Source organism: Notamacropus eugenii, chromosome 6 (genome assembly GCF_028372415.1).
Source record: "Notamacropus eugenii isolate mMacEug1 chromosome 6, mMacEug1.pri_v2, whole genome shotgun sequence".
Taxonomy (NCBI): domain Eukaryota; kingdom Metazoa; phylum Chordata; class Mammalia; order Diprotodontia; family Macropodidae; genus Notamacropus; species Notamacropus eugenii.
Genome location: NC_092877.1, coordinates 356,408,117 through 356,431,690, shown reverse-complemented (window position 1 = coordinate 356,431,690; position 23,574 = coordinate 356,408,117). Strand labels below are relative to the sequence as shown.

Genomic DNA, 23,574 nt, shown 5'->3' with positions numbered 1-23,574 from the left:
ACTCCTATCAATGGTACCAATTCTTACCCATCTTTTCTTCTTCATCCCATGGAGCTCTTGTGCCCATCCTTCCATAAAATCTTCATGGTGGTTTGCAGACTCCTAAAACATAAATTTGAATGGGATCCTAACTTTTCTAACTACTCTTTGGTTAGCACTCAGGTGGTCTTTGGCTCCAACATGCTCTCAAAGAGCATATATTCTAAGGGGGTGGGGTGGCGATGGAAAATAGACACAACAGTTGAGTAGATTCATGATCCTCTGACAAGGGAGGAAGACCAACAACTTGGGAGAGCAGTGAAAACGCTTCCCAGAGTGTGCTGCTTGCTACTTGGGTCCTTAAGTAAATTAATTTTTCTTCTGTGCATTTTGCTACTTTGGGATAGCATTAGAATACTGTCATATTCTGTGGCTTTGTCTATGCCATAACATCTGAACTTTACACTACCACATAGAGAGGAACCACTAAGTTGTGGCCCATAGAGAAGTGATACTTCAGTTTCTGATGACCACAGGAATGTGACCATAGACTCCAGCTGTCTGGTTCTGTTACCAATTGGCAGCCAGATGGCAGATCGAGTCTGGGTCTTGCTGTGGGTGTCACATAGTTTAATGATGATGAAAATTAAGCCCCTTCTTAGACATATCACACTTCAGAAAGATGTACCATCTGTCTTTTGATTTTATTATCTGTAACCAAATTCTATTATGCCTCAAATAATTAAATATTGCCACTGGGACATTAAAATACAAACTAATTTACCAAAATAATTGTATTCTGAAGATTATGTACAATATTATACATTTTACATTACAGAGAGTTTTTATACATAAGGTAAAAGTTGATTTATGATTCCTAGAAAACCCCAAAATACATTTGAATGAAACCTTTCTATGTATAATTACAAAAACACTCAGCCAGGAACAGTCAAAACTAGAAATGAACATAAAATTAGTATTTTTTTCTTTAAGGGTAAATTACATTAATATCAAAATTGTAAGAACAGAACCTTTTCCATTACTTTGAAAGAATTAATACAAATTACAAAAGTATATGGGCTTCTAAAAAAATGCTTTCTTATGCATTTAACCCCTAATTGCTGGTGGCGTTCATATCCAGCTTTGAAACAAATGTTCTATGGAACAGAAATGCATCTTAAGAAAACTTAATGGAAAATGAATTGCAAGAGGCTCTTAATTAGATGGTTAATTTTTTTTTCTTTTCTGAACTAATCAACTCTTAACATTTACGCATCACTAAAAGCTGACGATCCGGGAGGAAAATCACAGCTCTCAAGCACCACTCCCTTTGGCAGTCTTTCCCTTTTAGAAAGGGTCTTCTCTCCAGGCCCCTTGGGAGAAGTGATCTCCACAGTCATTGCAGCATACCCTACCCCACAACCAAATCTAGGAACCACTGGCCCATGCATCCTAAAGGGATGATTCATTTTATGGCAGGATGTATGTGCTGAATGTACAAAACACTCAATTTCCAAAAACAGAACATTCTGGGAAATTCTGACTTTTTAAAAGGCTTCATTAATTCAGAATTACCATCACGCCTTATGTATGGGGGTCGGAGGGGGAAGAGAAAGCAGACCTAATCACTGCCAAAAAAAAGACATGAGTATATTATATCTGAATGTATAATTTCTTGCTATATATAGTTCCATGCAAAATGATTATGTTAAATGGTATGCTTCGGGAAATATTATCTTCAACCTGATGGACTACATTTTGACAGTTGGTGCTTAAGGAATAAGTGATAGCAAAGCAATCTGAAAAGTGACCCAAGATGGACTCAGCACCACCTTGATGATATCGATGCTACCGGCTGATTCCAGAAAACACGAAGTCAAATACTCAGCATGAATACTGATGAAATAAAACAAAAATAAAAAAGCTGCTGAGAAGAAACACCCCAAGCCTCTTTCTTAAAAAACAACAACAAAAAAAAACAACTCTAAGGTGCTGGTTCCTCCTGCCCCACTTCACCCTTAACATCACTTAGGTAAGTGGTCTAGAGGCCTCTCACATCACCCTAGCACCACCGGGGTACTACTGCTGTTTGGTCCAGTTGCTTCTCAGGTGACTGTAGCGTTGTACATTCTCCAGAAGAAGCAAAGGGAAATCGCGCACACACACACACGCACGTGCGCACACATACACACACACACACACACACACACACACACACACACACTCTCTCTCTTTCTCTCTCTCTCTCTCTCTCTGTCTCTCTCTTTCACTAATACGAATCTAATTGTCCAAAAAGGACATTGGCCATATATGGGAATTCGAGGCTTGGTCAAGTGTATTCCACCCTGCATGGGCATCTGGTATTAAAATCTGACTAGGGCCAAAAAAAAAATCTGAAAAGACCAACATAAAATAATATATGTTTACAGATATCACTGGTGTAGGGACTCCCAGGAGAGCAAATACTCTCCCACCAATGCAGATCAGCACCTTCCCTATAACCTAGAGTCTTAAAATTCTTACCTAGTTGAACACAGGAACATGGGAAGATGATTACTGACCTGACCCTCTGTGGTCCACGTGCCACAGAGGCCCATTTGTTGATCTCCTATACTGCTTGTTGGAATGGAATAGGTGTCAGAAGCGAAATGCTTGGAAAATACCTTGTGTAAACACCTCTGAAGTCACCAATTCTGACAGCGTCACCACCCCTACTGACTCCCCCCAAAAAGAAAGGAAGACATTTGATTTCGAGCCTACGGTTTGTTTTGAATATGTTTTTCTTTCTTCATATTTAGCTTGGATACAAAAAAAGCACTAACCTAGAATATCAAAATATTATATTCATATAAAGGAATGCGGGCATCTAATACAAAAGTAAAAAAAAAGTTGCAGCTCTGAATTGTCCTTAAATATCCTCGAGTTCAGTAGGCAGATTGTTTGTGAGCAGCAAGAAAAGGAATCCTCTGCGAAGCCTCCCCAGAGCTACCAAAAATCACATTTCCGCTCGGCCGCGAGCTTTCTCCACAGCCCCGCCTTCCTCTTCCTCCTCTTCTTCCTCATAGTTTTCTTCGTGGCCTTTTCGAGGGTTTACTTCTCGTGCTGCCTGTTTTTGGGCATCACTGTTCTTATCATCCACCTGAAAGTTTCAAAAAACAACCGTAAAAAAGGGAGAGATCGCAGAATGATTGGTGGGGAAAGAAGGGTTAGCAATTAGAAACTGCTCCTGGATACACTTTTTAAAAGGAAACACAAAGTGTTACTAATAACTAGAAAAACATGTTCACCCTCAGTGGAAACCAAAGAAACGAAGATGAAAACCAGCGAGGGCCCACATCAAGCTGGTAAAAATAATGAAAAGCAACCCAATTCAACAATGGTGGTGGCTGCACAGAAACATGCGTCTTCTTCTATTACTGGTAAAATTCCAAGCTTGTAGGTGTTTTGGGTTTTTTTAAGAGTGATCTGGCAATTTTTGGTAAAAGCTACATGAAAGATCACGCTCTTTGATGAAGTAATCCCACTGCTGAGACTCTAGCCTGAAAGTGTTACTAGAAATAAACAAATAACCTATTTGTAAATAAAAAAGTGGTTTGTTCAAAGATTCTCGTAGTGGCATTATATGTAATCACAACAAAAGTGAAAACAACCTACACGGGCAGCAAGAGTAGAGCGCAGAGGGACAATTAGGTGACACAGGGATAGAGCACCAGCCCTGGAGTCAGGAGGACCTCAGTTCAAATCCAGTCTCAGACACTTGGCACTTACTAGCAGCATGACCCTGGGCAAGTTGCTTAACCCTGACTGCCTTGTGAAAAAGAGTAGAAGGTGAGATGTGTTGGGAAATTTTGATCTGATTTGCGAATGATATTAAAACCAATACGGGTAAGGATCACAAAGCACTGTGGGAAGACCAGCAGGCAATAATCCAGGGATATGGAGATTTTTAGTATGCAGAACACGCAGGAGAGCAGGTTAACACCTTCTCCATATCTCCTAGTCCTAGAGAGTTCCCCTGAGCACTGACAGCCAAAGGGCTGACTTGTCCAGAGGTCACCCTGCCAGCATGTGGGACATAGCGGATAGTGGTCAAAAAAAAAAAGACAATGAGAAAGAGTCCACACAATGATCATACAAGAAGTGAGTATGAAAGGAATTCTAATGGAGACTTAGGAGGAAGGATGGAAAATCTGGTAGATTTACTTTTTGCTTTGAAATCAATTCATTTAAATTAAATGGTTGTACTGATGTTCAATACAGTTTTAATAAAACACAATTTTAAAAATTACTCCCCAAAGGGAAAAGGCAAAGGCACCAAGTGAGGAGGGATGATTCAGGAAGGCCCTTACTCATCCATCCCCTGCGATTTCTTGGGCTGCTCTTCCATTTTCCCCAGACTGTGAAAGCTCTGTTAAATATGGCAAGGATACAGTGGTACCCTGTAGAGCCACTACACAAGACCACTGAGCAGCTAAATCCTATCCCACTGATTAGGGCTGGCTATTGATACATTAAAAACGAAACATGTGGCACCTACATTGTCATCATTTTCCCCATAGGGCTCCTCGGCATTGTGCTCCAACTCACGTTTTTTCTCTTCAGTCAAATCTTCTTGACCCTGAAACAAAATCATACAAATCCAGCATAAACATTCTCATTTTAAAGCAAACCAAAGAATACGAGGCTCTTCCTCATCACCGTAAAAGTAAAAAAACCAAACCAAACCTCTTGGACCTTCCAAGAGTGACTTTAAGATATTCACTGTGGAAATTCAGGTAAGAAGTAAAAAAGGATCATGTGAGTGGAGGGGACCATGGCTTCCATGACGCTCAAAGGAAATGTCAGAGGCTTCTACTACAAGCCTCTTATTTTACAGCTGAGGACACTGAGACACTAGGTTTTGAATCAGTAAGAATCCTCTTTATGAGTTCAAATCCACTATCTGTCTGACCCTAGGCAAGTCACTTAACCCTGCCGGCCTCAGTTTCGCCATCTGTAAAAGGAGCTAGAGAAGCAAATGGCAAAACCCTCCAGTATCTCTGCTAAGAAAACCCCAAATGGGGTCACGGAGAGCGTGACATGCCTCAACAACAAATGAATGTTATGAAACTCCAGTCACGGCTTTATGGCAAACTACCAGCCAAACACAGTGAAATATTTCTATGCCAACCTTCAGCTCCAAAGTGAGGGAAAAGATAAGGATTTCCTCCTTTGGATGAGACTTTTAGGGGAGTGAATGCTTTTTTATTCCAGTTCAGTCCTCATTCCATTCAGATGAACCAATTGTAAACTATTGATATGAGAAGGTAACTAAGCCTAAGGTTCTGCTAGTTAAAAAAAAATTATCTAAAAATATTAGAAACAAAATCTGTTGAGAAGGTGGATGTAGATAAAACCTCAGGCTGATTAAGTTGGCACAAAGGGTCACATGTGGAATTGGGTTCCGTGGCAATAAATGATTTAATAAAGATTAAATTATAAATGAAGTAGCTGCCTCTTTATGTAACAAATTACTTTTATAAATAAAAATCTGCAAAAGAAGCAGTCTCCGAATTCTAGTGCAGTTAGCGTCGAGGTGGCCAAAAGCAAGCTTTTCAAACCCTGCAAACGTACATTCACGGCAAATCACTTCAAGGACCGAGATCAGGGACCCTAATTATTTGAGTATCATGGACCCCCTTTCACAGTTAGGGAAGCTGAGGGGGCCTCTCCTCTAAATAATGTTTTTAAATGAGTAAAAGACACAGGATTGAAAGGAAATAAATTATATTACAAGATGAACAACTCCTGACCTAAAGGAAAATTTTAAAAGATCATGGATTTAAAGTTAGAAGTGAGCTGACTCCTTCACCTTACATGTGGGGAAACTGAAGTCCAGGAGAGCTGGTCGACATCCGAGGTACAATTTCAACCCAAATCTTGATTCCAAATGCCCCACTCTATCCACTAGATTATGCCACCTAGGATATACCATCAGTCCAGGAGCAAAGAGGCAAGGAGTCATGAGCTGCTATGGTCCTTCTGAATTCATCACTTGGGATCTGGTGATGTCAGGCTTTCTCCAGACATACTCCAGTGGGCCTTGGAAAACAAACAGCCCACCAACAGATCCATATCTTGGAGAGACCTATCAGAGCATGTGCTTCCCTGGCCTGATTGGGCCACGTTGAGATGCCACAGGAAGACGTTAGTGGAAGAGACCAAAGTTTACAGTTGCTTAAAAAAATTCAGTACAACTTAGCATATGGCTACTCAGAGAAAATCAGATTACTCTGGACCTGTCCCTCGGATGAAAGGCGCTGATGAAACTCTCCTTAAAGACTTTTAAAGACAAGAAATGGAATGACTGAAAATTTCTTAATAAAATTTCAAAATGGCAAACTAATAGGGAAACTGAGAGGTTAGGAGAAAGATTAGAAAAAGTAGAGTTGGGAGGGCGTGTGAGGAAAGAAAAGACAGTGATGAACAGACAGAGTGGCCTTGGAGTGGGGAACACCCAACCCAATACCCTGACAGCCACCCATTCATATCAGTGTGTAAATAACCATGCGTGATCCTCTCCTCTCTTCCCATGCTGCCCGGCCCTGGTGTAGGCCCTCATCACCTCACACAGGACTAGTGCCAGAGCCTGCTGGTGGGTCTCCTTGCCTCAAGTTTCTCCCTCCAGTCCAGCTTTCATTCAGCTGGCAAACTAATCTTCCTAAAGCAAGTCCGGTGTGACCACATCACCACCCTATTCAGAAAACTCCAGCGGCTCCTTATTGCCTCCAAGATCAAATGCAAAATCCATTGTTTGGCTCTTAAAGTCCTTCACAATCTGCCCCCTTCCCAGGTTTTCAGTCTTCTTACATCACACTCTCCCCCCATCTCCCACCTACTCTGTAACCCACAGACACTGGCTGGTCTGCAAACACAATCTGCCATGTTTTGATTCTGCACATTTTTACTGCCTTTCTCCCCAGGCAGTAAATGCACAACCCAGGATTTGAACCCAGGCCTTCTACTCTTACTTTTTTCTGTATGTGTGTGTATGTATGTACACACACATACACACATACATACACACATACATACATATATATATATATACATATATATACACAAACACATACACATTTATCTTTTTTAACTAAGGGTTTGTTAGTTTGAATAGGTCTAATGTCTGCTATTGATGACATGGGGCCATATTTTGATTTAATTAATGGGACCATATTTTCCCCCTCTTTTCCATATCTTAGTACTTAGCACAGAGCCTTGCACATGGTAACTGCTTAATAAATGTTCGTTCACTTGACTTGACTGACTTGATAATGACTAGCAGAGAAATAAAAAAAAACTGGGTCAGAGTAGATGTGTAGATTCAGTTAGGGTGGAGTAGATGTGACTGGAGAGTTCCCAGGAATATCTATGGCAACAGGTTATTTTCTCTTTTTAGAAGCTCCGATTAAAAACAGAAAAAGTGGATTAAGCTGTGCAAGACTGGTAACTACACCACCACCAAGGGAGCTTTATGTATGTGAACACCCCAAGAGAATGAGTGTTTAATCCATTCTCTTGCGTGGTACCCTTGGATGGACAGAGCAGGCTGGTCAGGTATGTGGTGACACACCTGAATTTCTCTCTGTGCAAGGCTAACTGGTTCATCCACACTGTCATTACAGCTGGACATCTCAGTTTCACCAATTCTCCATGTTTAATAACAGAACTAAACTGCTCCCATTTAAGGGTAACATTGTCATAAAACTGTCTTGTTTTCGAATACTATTATCTAACGGAATCGTGGGGGACAAAGGGTCTTCAGTCAGGAACTATGTGGTCTCCATCAACCAGAAGTTGACAGTATTATACACAAATAGCTGTTTTATCCAAATGAAAAAAAAGGAATTTTTTTTTTTAAAGTTTCACCTACCTTATAAATTCAGTTGTGTCAATGAATGAAGGGATAAGAGTGAGTGAAGGGATAAGATGTGCAACTGAAAGGAGAGTGGATCAAAAATGTCACTAGCTATGACTAATTAAGGTAGAAATCATGGGGGCTGAAGACACCCTACCTTGTTAAAATAGATGTGCATTTTAGTTTTTCTTCTCTTTTTTCTCTTATTTTTATTTTCTTGGGAAGGGACACAGACACGCAGACAGACACCCTCCTCATCAAGACCTCTGACCTTATATAACATGCAACATATTATAATATACAATGTATAACATGTTATATTTCATATATATCTATCTTTCACACTTTAAGTTTTGCAAAGGGCTTTATAAATCTCAGTCTCATTGAAGCCTCAGTAAAACCCTGGGAAGTAGGTATAATTACCCCTGATTTATAAATAAAGAAACTGATACTTGGGATGTTACATGAAATTAATAAGAAAGCACTTTAAAGTCAGCAGAACACTTGATGCACACGATTTCATCTGAACTTCACAATACCTCAATGAGAGGTTCTGGGGAAGACATTTTAGAGATGAAGAAGATGAGGAATGACTTGTCCATGGCCACAGACAGGAAGTTGGGGAGGTGGGATCCAAACCCTGGTTTTTTGGCCCCACTACCTAGCCCTCACTGTCCCTGTCTCCTAGACCTTCCTGGATGTCCTTGCTCTCTCACAACATTCAACTTCTAGGCACAGGGATGGGGGCTGGATTTGGGATTCCATCGGGAGAGGAAACTCCTCTTCTAGAAGCAGATCAACACCATCTGCCCTTTCTTTTCTGTGTTATCTCTCCCAATTAAAAGTGTGAGCTCCTTGAGAGCTGAGGCTATTCATTATTCTCTCTTAACAAGCACTTAACAAATGCTTTTCCATCCCTTTTTCCCTTTACCCAACCATTCCTTTATCCTATTGAACTTAGAGTCTCAGAGAGTTGCCTAGAGCACAGAGAGGCTAAGACACTTTTCCAGGGTCATGATATCAGAGGCAGGACTTGAACCTGGGTCTTCCTGGCCAGCTCTCTGCCCACTGTGCCTTGCTGCACAAATGGGAGCCAAGGCCATCCTATGTCTGCACACTATCTGGGTTGTTCATGGTATTTTTGCGCATCCCTTAGGATATATCCACAACCTCTACAAATATGGCCACAGCTTTTGGCTCAATACGACCCTGCCATCTCAGAAGCTCATTCCTTTGACCCCAACCTGGCTCGGAATGCTCCTACCTCCTCTTCACCCTCTTCCTGGTACTGCTCATCGACATTATCTTCCTGCTGGTCTGGATTTCCTGCCATCTGTTGAAACAAAATGGGGCAGCTAGTGCAACTGTCCATTTCAGATGTATCTGTTAGTACTGTGGGATCTCAAGCCGAGCCCTCCATCCCTAGGAGAGAGCACTTTCAATGGCTCACTGGCCATGACATGATGAACAATAACTCATCAGAAGCACAGGATGCCAGTCTCTCTCATGGTCCCCAGGCAGCTAAGTGAATATTGCAAATCAAAGCAGGGGCCCTTCTGTCTGTGTGGCTCCCTCCACCCCCTTTGGCCTAGGACAGTCATCCACTGCAACGTGCAGGTTCCAACCAGGCCCGTACTCTGGGAGCTCCTCACCACCAAATGCTCCTCCATCTCGGCATTCCCTTGCTTCTGACTTCTGTGCTTGGGCACCTCATTCTCCTCAGGCAAGTTCTCTTCCCTGACTTGCTCTGCTTCTTCAAATTCATCCTCTCCTTGATTGTTTGGGTCATCGGCAGGATTGACATCCTCACCAGCTGCTTGCTGTCATTAAAAAGAAAAATAAAAAAGCAACATTTTAAAAATACTTGGGTCAAAAAGAATTACAATTGAGAAACCATATTTTTTAAGTGAAAAAGGTCTCTAGTTGACCACTCAGGCAGCACAACATTGCCCTAAATGGTATGAATTTAACTTAAACGTATCACAGAGATGCAGCTGCCCAGAGAACTTAACTCCCTGCTTCACTTCCCAAAGGGAGATGAATCAGCATCAGGTGGAAGCAACATCTGACTAATTTCATTTGGTTTATACAGCTTGGTGTTCAGTCAGGTCCAGTTCTTCATGACCCTGTGGACCATGGCATGCCAATACTGCCCATGAGGTTTTCTTGACAAAGATACAGGAGGATTTGGGGCTCCTGGTTACTCATGTGGCCTGAGGCAAGTAAGTCACTGAATATCTCAGGAGCCTCCATTTCCTAATTTGTAGGAAGAGAGACATGGACTCAAACGAACTTGAACATTGGTTACAAGTCTAACACAGCAAAATTTCTCAAAGGATTTCCATGGTTCCACAAACACATATCATGCACCCTCGTATAGTCCCTCGGACACAGAGATGATGGAAGAGGATTATGCTTTACATGATGAATCTTACCTAAGGGTCTCCATTCTTTCATAGAAAACATGGATGATGAGCATCAGAAAACCTAGGTTCATATCCCAGTTCTACCAACTGCATGGCCTTGGACAAGTCATTTTAGCCCTGTGGGTCCAAGTTTCCTGCTCTAACATGACAGAGTTGGACTAAATAGAGCCTCTATGTTTCAGCTCCAGATCTATGACCCATCTTTAGTAACCGAAAGGGATGACCACAGCTTGAATCTCACCAGCTAGGCTATGTAGTGGATAGAGGGCTGGGCTTGGAGTCAGGAAGATCTCAGTTCAAATCCAGCCTCAGAAAATTACTAGTTGTGTGATGCTATGCAAGTCAGTTAACCTCTGTCTGCCTCAGTTTCCTTGACTGCAAAAATGGGGAGAATAACAGCACCTACCTGGCCATTTGTATATTTGTAAAGTACAATGCCTGGCACACAGTAGGTGACTATAAATGCTTATTGTCTTCTCCTTCATCATCATTTGAATCGGCTCCCCTTCCTTCCCTTTTCCTACACTTGCTCTTCTACATTCATCATCAAATTCAGTTCCTCCGTCCTTATTCTTTCAGTCCAACTCTGGAAGCTGGTCCTTCTCCTGAATCTCTGTCCCTATCATTCACCGACTTAAGAGTTCATGTTATTGCCTTTCTCAATGGCTTCTGATTCTGCTTTACAATCTTCCATCTATATCCCTTCTATCACAGTAATTACGATTGGAGACATCAGCCTCCACATGGATGACTTCAGCCTGACTTCACCGTTCCTTGAACTCCTGACATCTGATATCGTTTTCAGTTGACTCCTCTTCCTCTCCTGAAGTTGGACACCACCCCCACCCCTCCAACCTATCTTCTTGCTGATGACACTTCTAACCTAGCTTTCCTATCTTCCAGGTTTCAAGTCCTGGAGTCATTTTGAACACCAGGTTCTCCCTCCCTTTCTCCAACAACTAATAAACATCCAAGTCCTGTTATGGCAGTCTACATGGCAGCTCTGGTCTCCTCTGGAAACCTCCTAGGTTAAAGTCTCACCATTTGTCACCTGAAGGTAGGAAAGACGTCTTCTAACTGGCCTGTCCATTACTCTGGCCAATGTCAGAGCTACCTTATTGGGCATACATCATGATCTCACCCAGGCCATGGGCCAGTTGATTTCACACTTATCTCTCTGGCACCTCACTCAGGGCTCTCTGGAGCTCTGTCTGCTGGAGAGAAACATCCAAAGAGGCCACTCACATCAGGTTCAGGGTTATCTGCTTGCTGTACTTGTCCTCGGGGCTCGTTCTCTCTGTGTGTATCATCTTCAGTTTCATCTTGGTGCTGGTTGTCTCTTTCATAGGCTGGGAAATTAAACAAATTACAAGATTTCCAAAGCACAGTCAGCCTAATTTTCCCGTGTGAGCCCTTGAGAATGGCAGCACCCACCTTCATGCCCATAGTCTTCCATCAAAATCTATAGGATCATAAATAACAATGGTCTCCTCCTATCTAGCCCCTGTTCTGAACAGAATATTTTCCAGGCTTGGTGATATGGGAAATAGGGAAGGAGAGAAAAGGAGAGAAAGAGAGAGAGACAGATTGAGAAACAGTCAAAAGCAGGACACAGAGAAAGAGGAGGGAGGGAGAGAGAGTAAAGAGGAAATTTACTTATCTTCCTTCTTTGAATAAATGAGAAAGACATAATTTTCTGTCCAAATTCTTTTCCCCAGAAGGCTAATAAAAACTGGAAATGTACAGAATTTAAATTTAAAAGTAGAAATTAATGAAACTACCAAAATTAACAGTTTAATCTTGGTTTTCCTGAAAGAAATACCAAGAAAGCAAGAGATCTAAAAATGTCTCACAAAAGTCAAAGACTAAACCCATTTTAGAAGTTGAGGGACCAGCTTATACACCTGGAACATGTTCTATGATGTGATGATAAAGACGCTGGCAACTTATAGTATAAAGAGAGACTGAAGTAGATTTCTTCTAGATTTTAGGATTAGTGAACATAAAGAAGACATAAGAAGATTAGGACATCTGGGGATTAGTTAGTTTGAGGAACAGGGAACTATGGGATAACAACATTAATCTTCAAAGTATATAAAATGATGGTTTGATGAGAGGATGGTAACCAACTCTCCCCTATTTCCAATGATTCAAGAACAAAGGAGCTAACAGTATTTCCAGAGAAGGACTATAAGGAATATAATTTCTTCACCGTAAATAACAAATTCTCAAATATCGAAATAAATCAATGAGATAGCCTATGCCAGTTTCCTTTCAAGGTCCAGGAGATTAGGTTGCATAGCTATATTAGTACTGCCTGAAGATTAAGGGACAGAAAGGCTGAAAGTCTGGCTCTAAGGTCACCCTAAAGCAATGCGGAATTTAAAACACCATCCAGCTAATAACTATGAAAGAATGCCCCTAACAACTTAGTCACATTTTTTCAGATATCCAACCAGATGAAAGCCCCCCTAGAAACACATATGGAGATGGTCTAGAAGTACACATTTCTTTTAGTAAGACTTGCCAAAAATGATTATTCATATAAAGAATAACCTAATAGTGACAAAAGGAAAAGAGGAAATAGATCTTTCTGAATGAGTTTGACTGCTAGTGTCTATTGGAGAAACATACACACATACAGACATATGGATATTTGTACACGTACACACTAACATATACATATAAATATGACTTAATGTCTATACTGAAGAGTCCTATACCCATCCAGCCTTCTGGCAGGATGATGAAATACGAGGCTGGCCATCTACAAGTCCTTACCTCCTCCTTCTTCCTCTTGGATTCCCTGTTCCTCTGCACCTTGGACGATATCGTTATCCATAGCATCGTAACGTGCTTGCTGCCTGGGAGGGAGACAAGAATACATTTTTCAGTAACTTCAATAGAAAACTCCGACAAATTTGACACAGGTCATTTTTCAAAGCAGACAAGCGTTAAACGAGGTTTGTCAACATGTATAAAAAGCAAATAAATGAAACCAGACAAATCACATGTACTGGGGTCTGATAAACTCAGTATCCCCCAGGCCAGGACACATCTAAAAGAAGCTTTGCTTCATAACAAAGACATGTAGAAAATCAGAAGGAAGGGCTAACCAATATTACATGGCTATCATGAGGCTTGCCAGAAAAATTTAAAAGTTCTAAGGTGCAATTTTAAAATAAGATCCCTATGACAGCCAACCTTGACATCAGAGGAGTGAAGAAACAGACCTGCCTCTTTCTCAGGTGGGGGCCAAATTGCAAGCACACACTGAAGTATGTACCACCAGTTATGGTCAACGTATCCACTGTTTCTGTTACAAAGGAGGGTTCTATCGGTGGTCAGAGTGGGATACTGGAAAGTAACAGCAAAGTTAAGAAGAAAAAGGAGTAGAAATATTTAAATGTGGCTCTGATGGAGACAATCCAGACAGGCATTTTTGTCTGGCTGCGGCTACCTCATTTAAATTTATGCAAAGGAACTGGGATTTCATCAGTAAATGGAGAACCCAGTGTGCGATCTCCCCCCACGAATGTGGATTATAACCCACCTAGGTCATAGGAGCTTGATTCTTGGGGTGCTGCCCTGAGGCATTTAGAGATGAAATGACTTGCCCCAGGTTACACACTGGGATTTGAACTCTTGAGTTCCTGACTCCAAGCCTATCTCCTCATCTGTTATGCCACCCTAACTGTTCTTTGGAAATAAAAATGCAAAATGATGCACAGGTGAAAAAAAAGATTTGGGAAGTTGATGTTTCACTTTTCAGTTCACTGCCTGTACCTCCGCGCAGCGTGCTAAGTATCATTGGCCTCCTGATTTTAAGGACAGGAGGTGCATGGTGACTTTCCACTGCCTCCCTCCCTGCTCCCCGCAGAAGAATACTAACCGTAGGCGCTTTTGACGGCGCTGCTCGTCCTCGAGCTCGGCCTGCCGCTGCAAGGCCAGTTCTCTTTCTTGAAGTCGCTGTTGCCTTAGCAGGTGCTCCTGTAGTCTTTGCTTATGCAGAGACTCCTGCCGTTCTCTCAGCTGCTGGGCTTCCTCTGCCCTCCTGGCAGCCAGTCGCTGCTGCTCTAACTGCTCCTCATAGGCTGATTTGGCCCTTGTCACAGCCTTTTCTGAAGGGCGTGCCTACAAAACACAAGGTTATTGGGATGATGTGGTCTCTTTGCTTTAATGTTATTTCTTGTACTTCTCTGTTTTGATATCTATTGCAAGTGTAACCCCCCATAAGGTGTCCCTGGTGGTTTCATGATGACACCATAATTCATACATGATTCATATACTCCTACTACCCAGGTCAAGATAACCTAGATGGTGACAAGTCAAGCTAGTGTTTGAAACTCAGACGGGTTTCAGATGACTTCTCATGGTGGCCACATACATAAACATAGCTCCTAACCGACCCTGGTAATGCTGTTTCACCTATTGGCATTTTAAAATTTTTTTTCAGAAATGCTGACTGATATTTGGTAAGGCATGCCTGTACCTCAGTCAATCCTCAGAACACTCAGATGTGGGCAGGGGAAGTCAAGGCTGGCATTATCAGCATCCATCTTATGAGTCAGGAAATAGAGGGATTTTATGTCACACTAAGATCATGATGGAGAACAGTTCTGGCTCCAAAATTATTCTTGGGCTAATTTATTTTCATCTGTCAACTGAATCTTATTTTCAGAATTTGGCTCAAATTTTCCACATGCTAATTTTTAATGGCAGTTTCATTTACTTCAAAAAGAAGTGTGGAGTTTAAAATCTCATTAAAAGGAAAAAAAATAAAAAGAGTTTATCAGATGAAGCTACTGCTAGACTCAAGACGGTTGTGTATTACAGGAGGCTAATTAACTCTATTATTGGCCATAAAAATTAGGGCATAACCAGCTAAAAAAAGCCAACCAGCAGTTATGTCTTGGAAGGAGAGAAGAGACAAAGAAAGGTAATCTTTTTTTTTTTTTAAAATAGAGATGGAGAGATTATCTTCTTCTATTTACAGAAAACAACACACAAAAGAATCATCACCACACACTACTTTAAAGCTGTTTCTCATCTCTCTCAGTAGACAAAAGAGGAGGAAGATGTGAGATGGCACAAAGATTAAAAATCCTAAGAAATTAATCTAGAAGTAATCTTTGAAGAAAGAAAGTCACAGAAAGATCTTCAAAGCCAGGGGGTGTAGAGGCCCAAACTGTGGGTCGTGAAACCCAGAGGGATACAGAGTTATTACAAGGGGCTTATAAACCTATAACCAAGCATGCATCGCTGTGTTAAACAGAAGTATGTCATATATGCAGGCATCACTATTTGAGTATATGTGGAACCTATTTTCATAAACACAATAGAAATCCACTTTACTGAGGTCATTCATAGCAGCTTTTTGTCAGTATTTAATTCTCAATCAACAGAACTTCATAGTTCAATTACATTTATTTGAGGATATCTGTGATTTTTTTTAAGAAGGGTTCTCTTTCCTAAGTTAATGTTATAACCAGTAGCTGAAGGAAGGAGCTACAATTACCCCTCAATCCAGAGGAGCACTCTTGTGAGGCAGACAAGTCCAGTCTTAGACACCCATCTTACAGATGAGAAAGGAGAGGCAGGGATTTTAAATACTCTACCTAAGGTTACAAAGGTCTAGAATCTCTCTCTCCTGAGCCACATTTTGGCTCTATTTAGCTGGGTTCTCAGCTGTGGTTTGAGTGTTAATTTGATGTATCTGAACTGCAAACAAGCCCCAGGATGGTCCAGACACCACTGGGATAGATAAGTCTGTGAGTGAGAAGAGGGAATTGATAATCACTAAGGGTTAGTGAGAGAGGTTAACTTAAAAGTTCTTATAAAAAAGCATCTTTAAAAACTGAATAGTTATCATTTAAATTCACAGTTGTATCTTCTATTAGAGGAATTAGTGAACTATTTAATCCTGTAAAATGAAGTTGGAGGTGCCAATAAGCTGCTACCCATGGGTCTCAGGCAAACGCCTATGTAGGTGGCATCTCACTGATTTGAGATGCATGCCCAGGGCCCCCCACCTGGTGGTGTCAAAGGAAAACAGCAGCACCAGCTCACAGAAAGCTGAAGTCACAATTAAAAAAAAATTGACAGCAAGTGTTACTGAGAGAAAGAAAAATTCAACCACATTTTAAATGGCGATTTTTTTTTTACTGGTAGTGGAGGCGGTAGTGGGGGTGGTGGGGGTAGGAAAACCAAGCTGTATCATAGGATTGTATGGGTATGTGCAGGCTGACTTCCTAGTAAGATGTAGGGCATTGATAGTTTGTGAATGCTGGAGCAAACCAGAGGAGAATTAGGCTGCTAAGAAGGAGATCTAGGTATTATTTAATGGCTTGAGTATATCACTAAGGCACAGAGAGATTTCACTTTCTCATCCATAAAATGAAAGTAGCCTTTGCCATGTTCCCTCGAAGGAATAAAAGCGTAGATTTACGTGTTTAATGCAAAATGGACTCATCCAGCCCTTGTGCTGACTGTCTTCCATGCTGGGGATACTCTCCTTCCATACCTCCTCCCTTAAGAAGCTCTGGTTTCCTTCAAAGCTTACCTGCAGGGCTCCATTCATGACGCCTTTTAGGACCCCCCCTAAACCCCCGTGCCCAGCTGCCAATGCCTCTCCCCTCCCAATGCCCTTGTATCTGCCTATCTAGGTACATGGTAGTGACCCCGGGGAGTCAAAGGCAGGGACTGCCCCGAGAATGGGGCCCTGAGCCCTGGAGTGCCTGGCACGGAGCTGGCACTTAGACATGCTTGTTCATCGATGTGTTGGCAACCAGAAGACCAGATGACACATCACATCTTTGCTACCTTCCACTGTGACTTTGGGCCTCAGTTTCAAATCTTTAGAATAAGGCTAGTTGACATCTAAGTTCCTTCTACTTCTACACATTGAAAAGATCCTAACACTGGGAAAGACTGAAGGCAAAAGGAGACAGGGATGGCAGAGGATAAGGTAGAAAGAGAATGTCATTGAAACAATGAATATGAGCTTGGACAGACTTTGAGAGACTGTGGAGGATTAAAGGACCTGAAGTGCTATGGTCCACGGGGACACAACTGGCCCACTGAACAACCACGCCCCCCCCAAACCCTGTGATGTTAAGATGAGAGTAATACAAAAACTCCCACCTTCCAACACCATCTCCCTCCTCCCCACATGCTAAATATATTCCATATTTGCTCCTAACACCCTAACGTAGCTAGGTAGCACAGCAGATACAGTGTGGGCTGGGAGTCTACCTCCAGATGCTTACTGGTTGTGTTGGTCAAGTCCTTTAACCTCCGTTTCCTCATCTATAGAACGAGGTCAGCCTTAACCTCTAAGGTCATCATCAGCTCTAAACATGATTCTATGAAGTGCCTTACATGAAACAATATGATACACAGCACCAATACTGAAAAGTATTTACTGGCAAGAGGGGTTATTTCTGAGTCTTTAAAAATAAAACTAAGCTTCCAAATACAACCAATGCTTTCCAGCCAACTTACTCCAACTCTCTCCTCCTCTATAGATGCTGTAGAACAACCCTCCATCGGAGAAGGACATGATTTGCCCAGGGTCACGTGGCCAGGATGTGGCAGAAGCTGGCCCCAAACCCCGGGTCTCTGGGCTCCCACTGCCACCCATGCCGCCTCTCCAGGCGGACGGCCAAGAGTGGAGAGGCCCCTACCTCTGGAAGAGCGTGTTCCGTCAGCAGGTTGGTCTCCTCTTCTCTCTGCTCCTGCTGCTCCTTCCACGCCTGCTCCTGCTCTTCCACAGCCTGGTCCTGCTCCTCCACCAGGTGCTCAGCCTGTCCCACCTGTTCCATCGCCTCCTCCTCAAGTTCCCTCTTGTTTTCCTCTTCTACCTGCTGCTCCCGCTCCTCCTGCCTTCTGGGCTCCTCCTCCTCTTGCTGGTTGGTTGCATCTCGAGGGAGGAACTCCACCTCTTTTGCGGTCGGATGAAAGGATTGGGTCTCTACTGTCCTCTCCACAATGGTCTGACCTCGGTCTTGCCATTTTTCATTACTGTGGGGACCCTAAGCCGAAGAGGATGAAAGAAAACCATGCTGATTTCATAGGGACATATGGCAAACACCACCATTTTCAAGGTTACCAAATCAAACAGAGACACATTCATGGAGAGATCCGAGACACCTACTCCATAGTCCTACCATGAAACTTCAAGGAAGTCAGAACACGGCTTCTAGACTATGGCACCCCAGTGTTCAACTCTTATTATTATTATATGCTTTGGGCAAACCATTGAACATCCATGGGCCTCAGGCATTTGTTTAGGTTTGTTTTTAATAATCTATAAAATGAGGACCTTACTTTTAATGATCTCTTCCAGTTCAAAACCTATGAGCCCGTAATCCTAATTATCATTCTCATCTGCTTTGGAGATAAGATACTACCTTCAAAAAATGTGAAAACGATGACAGAGTTTTGTAAAGTCCAAATGCCCCACAGGATACAGCTACTTTCATTTTATTTTGCAAAGCAACAATTTCTTTACTCTCTTCCCCTTGAGATAAAAACAAAACAGCAAACTCTGAAAACTGAAAAGTCCTTTTTTTGTCTTTTAACTCAATACATTTTTAAAAGATTCTCAAATAATTCGTGTAAAAGAAAATGATAAAAATTAAATGGAAAATAAACTGATTCTCATTTAATGCTCTGACTTAAAGAAAATAATAGTATTAGCAATGATTTCAAGTATGAAATTGGATCACCCCAGCTGCTTAAAAATAGTGGCCAATAAAAATAATATATGAAAACATTAAAATATCAATTCAATGTCAGTGATTTTCAAAGTACGGTGTCTTTTTGTCTGTAGCACTTGTTAGCCACAGCCAATTAGCTAGAGATTTTCCAGAATAATGCACACTTCTAATTTGAAAAGGTTCAGGAAATGTGGAATTTGAAGTGGAAATGTGGTTCCCCATGGTTCCATCCCTTCAGGAATGGTTTCATTTGAAGCAGATAGCAGTGAAATGGAGATCCTTCATCAAAAAGAGGGAAAAAAAGGAAAAGAAAAAAAAAGAACCAAAAAACTTCTCATCACTTTCCCCATCACACCCTCCCCTCCTGCCAAGTTATCAGACTTTGCACATCTTTTTCCATGCGGGAGCAGCTTGATCATGTGCTTGGCTTTCTGGCTATTAAAAGGAATTTCAACTCCTCCAATTTAAAGCCAATTTTCTCTTAAATCTACTGAGTTTTAAATGAACACGATTTAATCACATTTGTGAAAGCAGACAAATGTGTGAGGGAGGCATTCTGATAGCTTCCAAGAAGGAGGAAGACAAACTTGAGGGACACGTAGCTTTTTGTTCCCTCTTCACCCCTGGTCTGGCTCTGATATTAGAATACCCTGGATGGATGGTGTCTTTTCCTTCTTTGAGCCCCAAGTGCTTTCCCAAACATCTCATTTATCTTCACAAAACCCCCATGAGGTGAGTCTGAACAGATAATACTATCTCCACTTTACAGATGGAGAAGTTGAAGAATTACGTGGTTAAGTGACTAAACCAAGGTTAACGGTGGGCTAGGCCAGCCTCCTGACCCCTGCTTTGTCTCTATTTACTGAACTGGGTTGCCTTAAATCAGACGGGGGAGTGAAGGGATGACAGAAAAATCCAGACAGGAATAACTGGGGTGAAGTGAACTATGCTGCTGGAAGACAACCCTGTGTTTACTGCTAGTGCAGAGAAAAACACATCCCAAAGGCCATCAATTACCCAGAGCACACTGCAGCCAATATTGTCCCACTGTGCTACGGACAATTCCAGCTCACTCACTCAGATCGAATGGTGGCTCCTTGAAGGCAACTAGGGTTTCATTTTTGTTTTTTATCCCTTGAAACTAGCATAGTGGCTGCATATTATATCATGGGATCACAGATAAGAGGGAGAGGTAACTCAGAGGCTAGGCAGGCTAATCTTCTCATTTTACAGGAAGCAAATGGAGCACAGAGACATTGGCATGCACCAGGGTCACAAAGCTAACAAGTGTCCAAGGCAGAACTCAAACTTGGGTCTTCCTGACTCCAGGTCTAGCACTCTGTCTACTCCATCATTCTACGATGTTAATTCTAACTTAATTAAGCTCACTCCTTACTTAATATTCTTGACTGGCTGATATATGTCAATTCAAACAAGACTGTCAAAATCAATAGGGCTGACATCAGTAATGGCTACCATAAATAAACGTATCCCAAGAAATGAAAGTATAGACACAGGATCAGTCCAAACACCACCCAGATTGTTCCTGTGCACCATTCAATTCTACTTTTGGTAACTTTAAATCATGGCAAGAATTCTCAGCTGCACAATTGACAGGAACAGAGGGAAAATCAATGGATAAACACTGAAGGTTCTGAGAGAGCATTCTTTTATCTAGTCTTTGAACATTCTAGGGTATGTAAGAAATACTTGCTGGATTGGAGATGACAGGCAAACTTGGTAAGACTGATCAACTCAACTGGATGGCAACTTGACTGGTCCAAGATAGAACACAAATCCTTACAATAAGCATTCACTGCTGAGAAGAACACTTAAGACACAAAAACACCACTGGAAAGAACAAGTTCAGAACCAAGCAATCACCAAGCGGGGTGACAGAGTGATGACAGATACTACTTACCTCCTGACACAGGGCACAGACTCAAGACGCATAAGGACACATACGTTTTTGGACATGACCAATGTGGGAATTTGTTTTACTTCATTGTGATTATTTGTTAAATGGGTTTGGTTTTTCTTCTTTTTCAGTAGGGGGAGGGAGAAGGAGAAGGACGTAAGAGAGACAAAACAAGTGCTTATTAATTTAAAAAAAAAAAAGAATTTTTGAAGGGTTCCTTGTCATTACCTCCTTTAGCTCCTCAGTTATTTTCTTCTCTTTGGCAGCAAAATCAGTGTGGCGGGAAGGTACTACTGGGACAACATTTTGTTCTTCCACTCTATCAGATTTCCGGAAGCTAGGAATCTTATTCAGCGTATCTTTCAGTTGTTTATATTCAGCTACTTGGGTCTGGATGCAAATTGTAGAATTTGAGAGGAGGAAAAATATGTCATCCACAGGCAGCTTACTATGAATATGAGTTCCCAGCATCACATACATAGTATAACTAGACTCCAGTTTGGCAAAATTTGCAGATAATTTCCATGCATTAGACAGTCTTATTTTGACATGCTTCACCATTATAGAGTACATGCAAATTAGAAATTAGAGCTCTACGGAAAACATGGAAAAATTATTGAAGACAGATGTTAATTTCCCAAGCTACATACAAAAGAAGTCAGAATTCTTAGTATTTTCTCTACTTTCTAATAAATGCCACTTTTATAAATGAGCCAGCTGTATAATTCTTACACTACTACATAAAAATCTGCTGAAAATATGCTAAGCCAAATGCTAGTCCATTTCCATTATCCATTATGGTCTTTTCCTCAACTGAAAGCAATCAAGTACTTTAAAATGTGAATACATTTTGTGACATCAGGCCAACTTGGTGGAGAAAAGAGGTAGAGAAGTCATGAGACACAGTTTGGAACACGGGCAAAAGGAAACAATAATTTTGGCCCCAGGGCCTTGAAACCTAATTTTTGCCTGCTTTCTGTTTTTCCCTCACTGGGCTCATTAATTCTTCTAATATTTCTGAGTGACTCTCAAATATACATGTGCCCTAATTAGTCCCCTTCCTTCCTATCTATTCTGGGAGCATGCCCTTTGAATCATCTCTTCTCCTTATAAACTTCAGCCCCTCTTTTAACCACTGGATCCTACCCTGCTGTCTGCAAACGTGCCCGGAACCTTCACTCTTTCTTGACCTTGCCATTCCCTCATTACTCTCCTCTTTTCCCTTTTATAGTCAAACTCCTAGAAAAATCTGTCTACACTAATTGCTTCCAACTTTCTCACATCCCAAACACTACTCAAACCCCTTGATTCTGGCTTCTGAATTAAGCCACTCTAAGGTAACTCATCATTTCTTCACTGCTAAATCCAGTGATCTTACCTCTGGCTACATTGTCCTAGAAATCCTCTCCAGGGTTTATGTGACTCTGTTTTCTTTTGGTCCTCCTCCTATCATCCAACAGCCTCTTCTTCTCACTTTCTTTAATTGGAACACCATCCACATTCCACCCCCTTAGACATGAGTGTACCCAACCAAGGGCTCTGTCCTCTATCCCCTCGTCTTTTCTTTCACTACACTCACCTGCCATGACTTCAATTATTCTATTACTTTATTTAATGACTCCCCAAATCTACCTCACCAGCCCTGGTCTCTCCCCACAGCTCTAGCCCCGACTACCACCTGCCTACTGCATGTCCCCACCTGAAGGCTGTGTCAGCATTTCAAACTCATGGTGTCCAAAAGAGAATTCATTACTTTCCCCTCCTGAAACACTGTATGCTGACATTCAAATTTTTGTCAAGCAATCTGCCAACTTTCCAATCACTCAGTTTTGTAGGCTTTGCCCTTCAAATCCTGTCAAAGTTTTGTCAAATTCTGTCAACTGTGCCTCCATAATGCCTACTGCCTTTTCTCCTATTTCAGGCTCCCACTGCCTCATCCCTGAACTAAAGCAACCAGCTCCGGCTTAATTGCCCTTCTTCCAGTCTCTCACCACACCAATACAGCTTCTACCCGGGGCCCAAAACAATCTTCTTGAAGCACAAGTCTGACCAGGCCACTTTCCTTTTCAAGAGATTTCTGAAGGTCCTATTTCCTTTAAGATAAAACACAAACTACATCTTGGCATTTAAAGACCCTCACAAACAGACTCTAACCTCTCTCTCCAGGCTACTCATGCCCTCCCCTTTCAGACCACCTTTTATCTACTCTGCATATATTTCCTATGCACATAACATATTGTATCTCCCATCAGAACATAAGTGCCTTGAGGACAGGAATTGGTTTTGCCTTCTATACCCCCAGGGCTAAGCATGATGCCTGGCACACAGTAAGCACTTAATAAGTGCTTGCTGACTGACTAAGCTGATTTCACATGATTCCTGCCTACCCTAAACCCCAGGATGCTTGTTCCTCCTCAGAAATAACGTTCCAAGCTCCTGCCTATCTGCCTTGGCTCAGGGTGTCTCCCATGACTGGAATGCTTTCCTTCCTCACCTCTGCCTCTCAAAAGCCGCTCAAGGCTCAGATCAAGTTCCACAAGGACTTTCCTGATCCCCACAGTTGTGAGTGCTTTTGCACCACCTCCCTAGCCCATCCCCCATCCCACCCATTACTATGTGTTGAATGTCTATGACCCC

The 23,574-nt window shown here is 41.9% G+C and overlaps 1 protein-coding gene across 2 annotated transcripts in view; it reads right to left on the bottom strand.

Moving 5' to 3' along the window:
- Positions 1 to 664: 664 nt before the first annotated feature.
- GOLIM4 (golgi integral membrane protein 4) overlaps positions 665 to 23,574 on the bottom strand; it is a 94,701-nt gene continuing 71,791 nt past the window's right edge. For both annotated transcript variants that reach the window (XM_072618546.1, XM_072618548.1), the window contains 9 exons: positions 21,166 to 21,327; positions 17,985 to 18,332; positions 14,192 to 14,433; positions 13,081 to 13,163; positions 11,545 to 11,648; positions 9,526 to 9,693; positions 9,138 to 9,206; positions 4,517 to 4,597; positions 665 to 3,118 (listed from right to left, as the gene is read on the bottom strand). In XM_072618546.1, the coding sequence (XP_072474647.1) occupies positions 2,975 to 3,118; positions 4,517 to 4,597; positions 9,138 to 9,206; positions 9,526 to 9,693; positions 11,545 to 11,648; positions 13,081 to 13,163; positions 14,192 to 14,433; positions 17,985 to 18,332; positions 21,166 to 21,327 (1,401 nt within the window). In that variant the 3' untranslated portion in view covers positions 665 to 2,974. The remainder of the gene's footprint in view (positions 3,119 to 4,516; positions 4,598 to 9,137; positions 9,207 to 9,525; positions 9,694 to 11,544; positions 11,649 to 13,080; positions 13,164 to 14,191; positions 14,434 to 17,984; positions 18,333 to 21,165; positions 21,328 to 23,574) is intronic.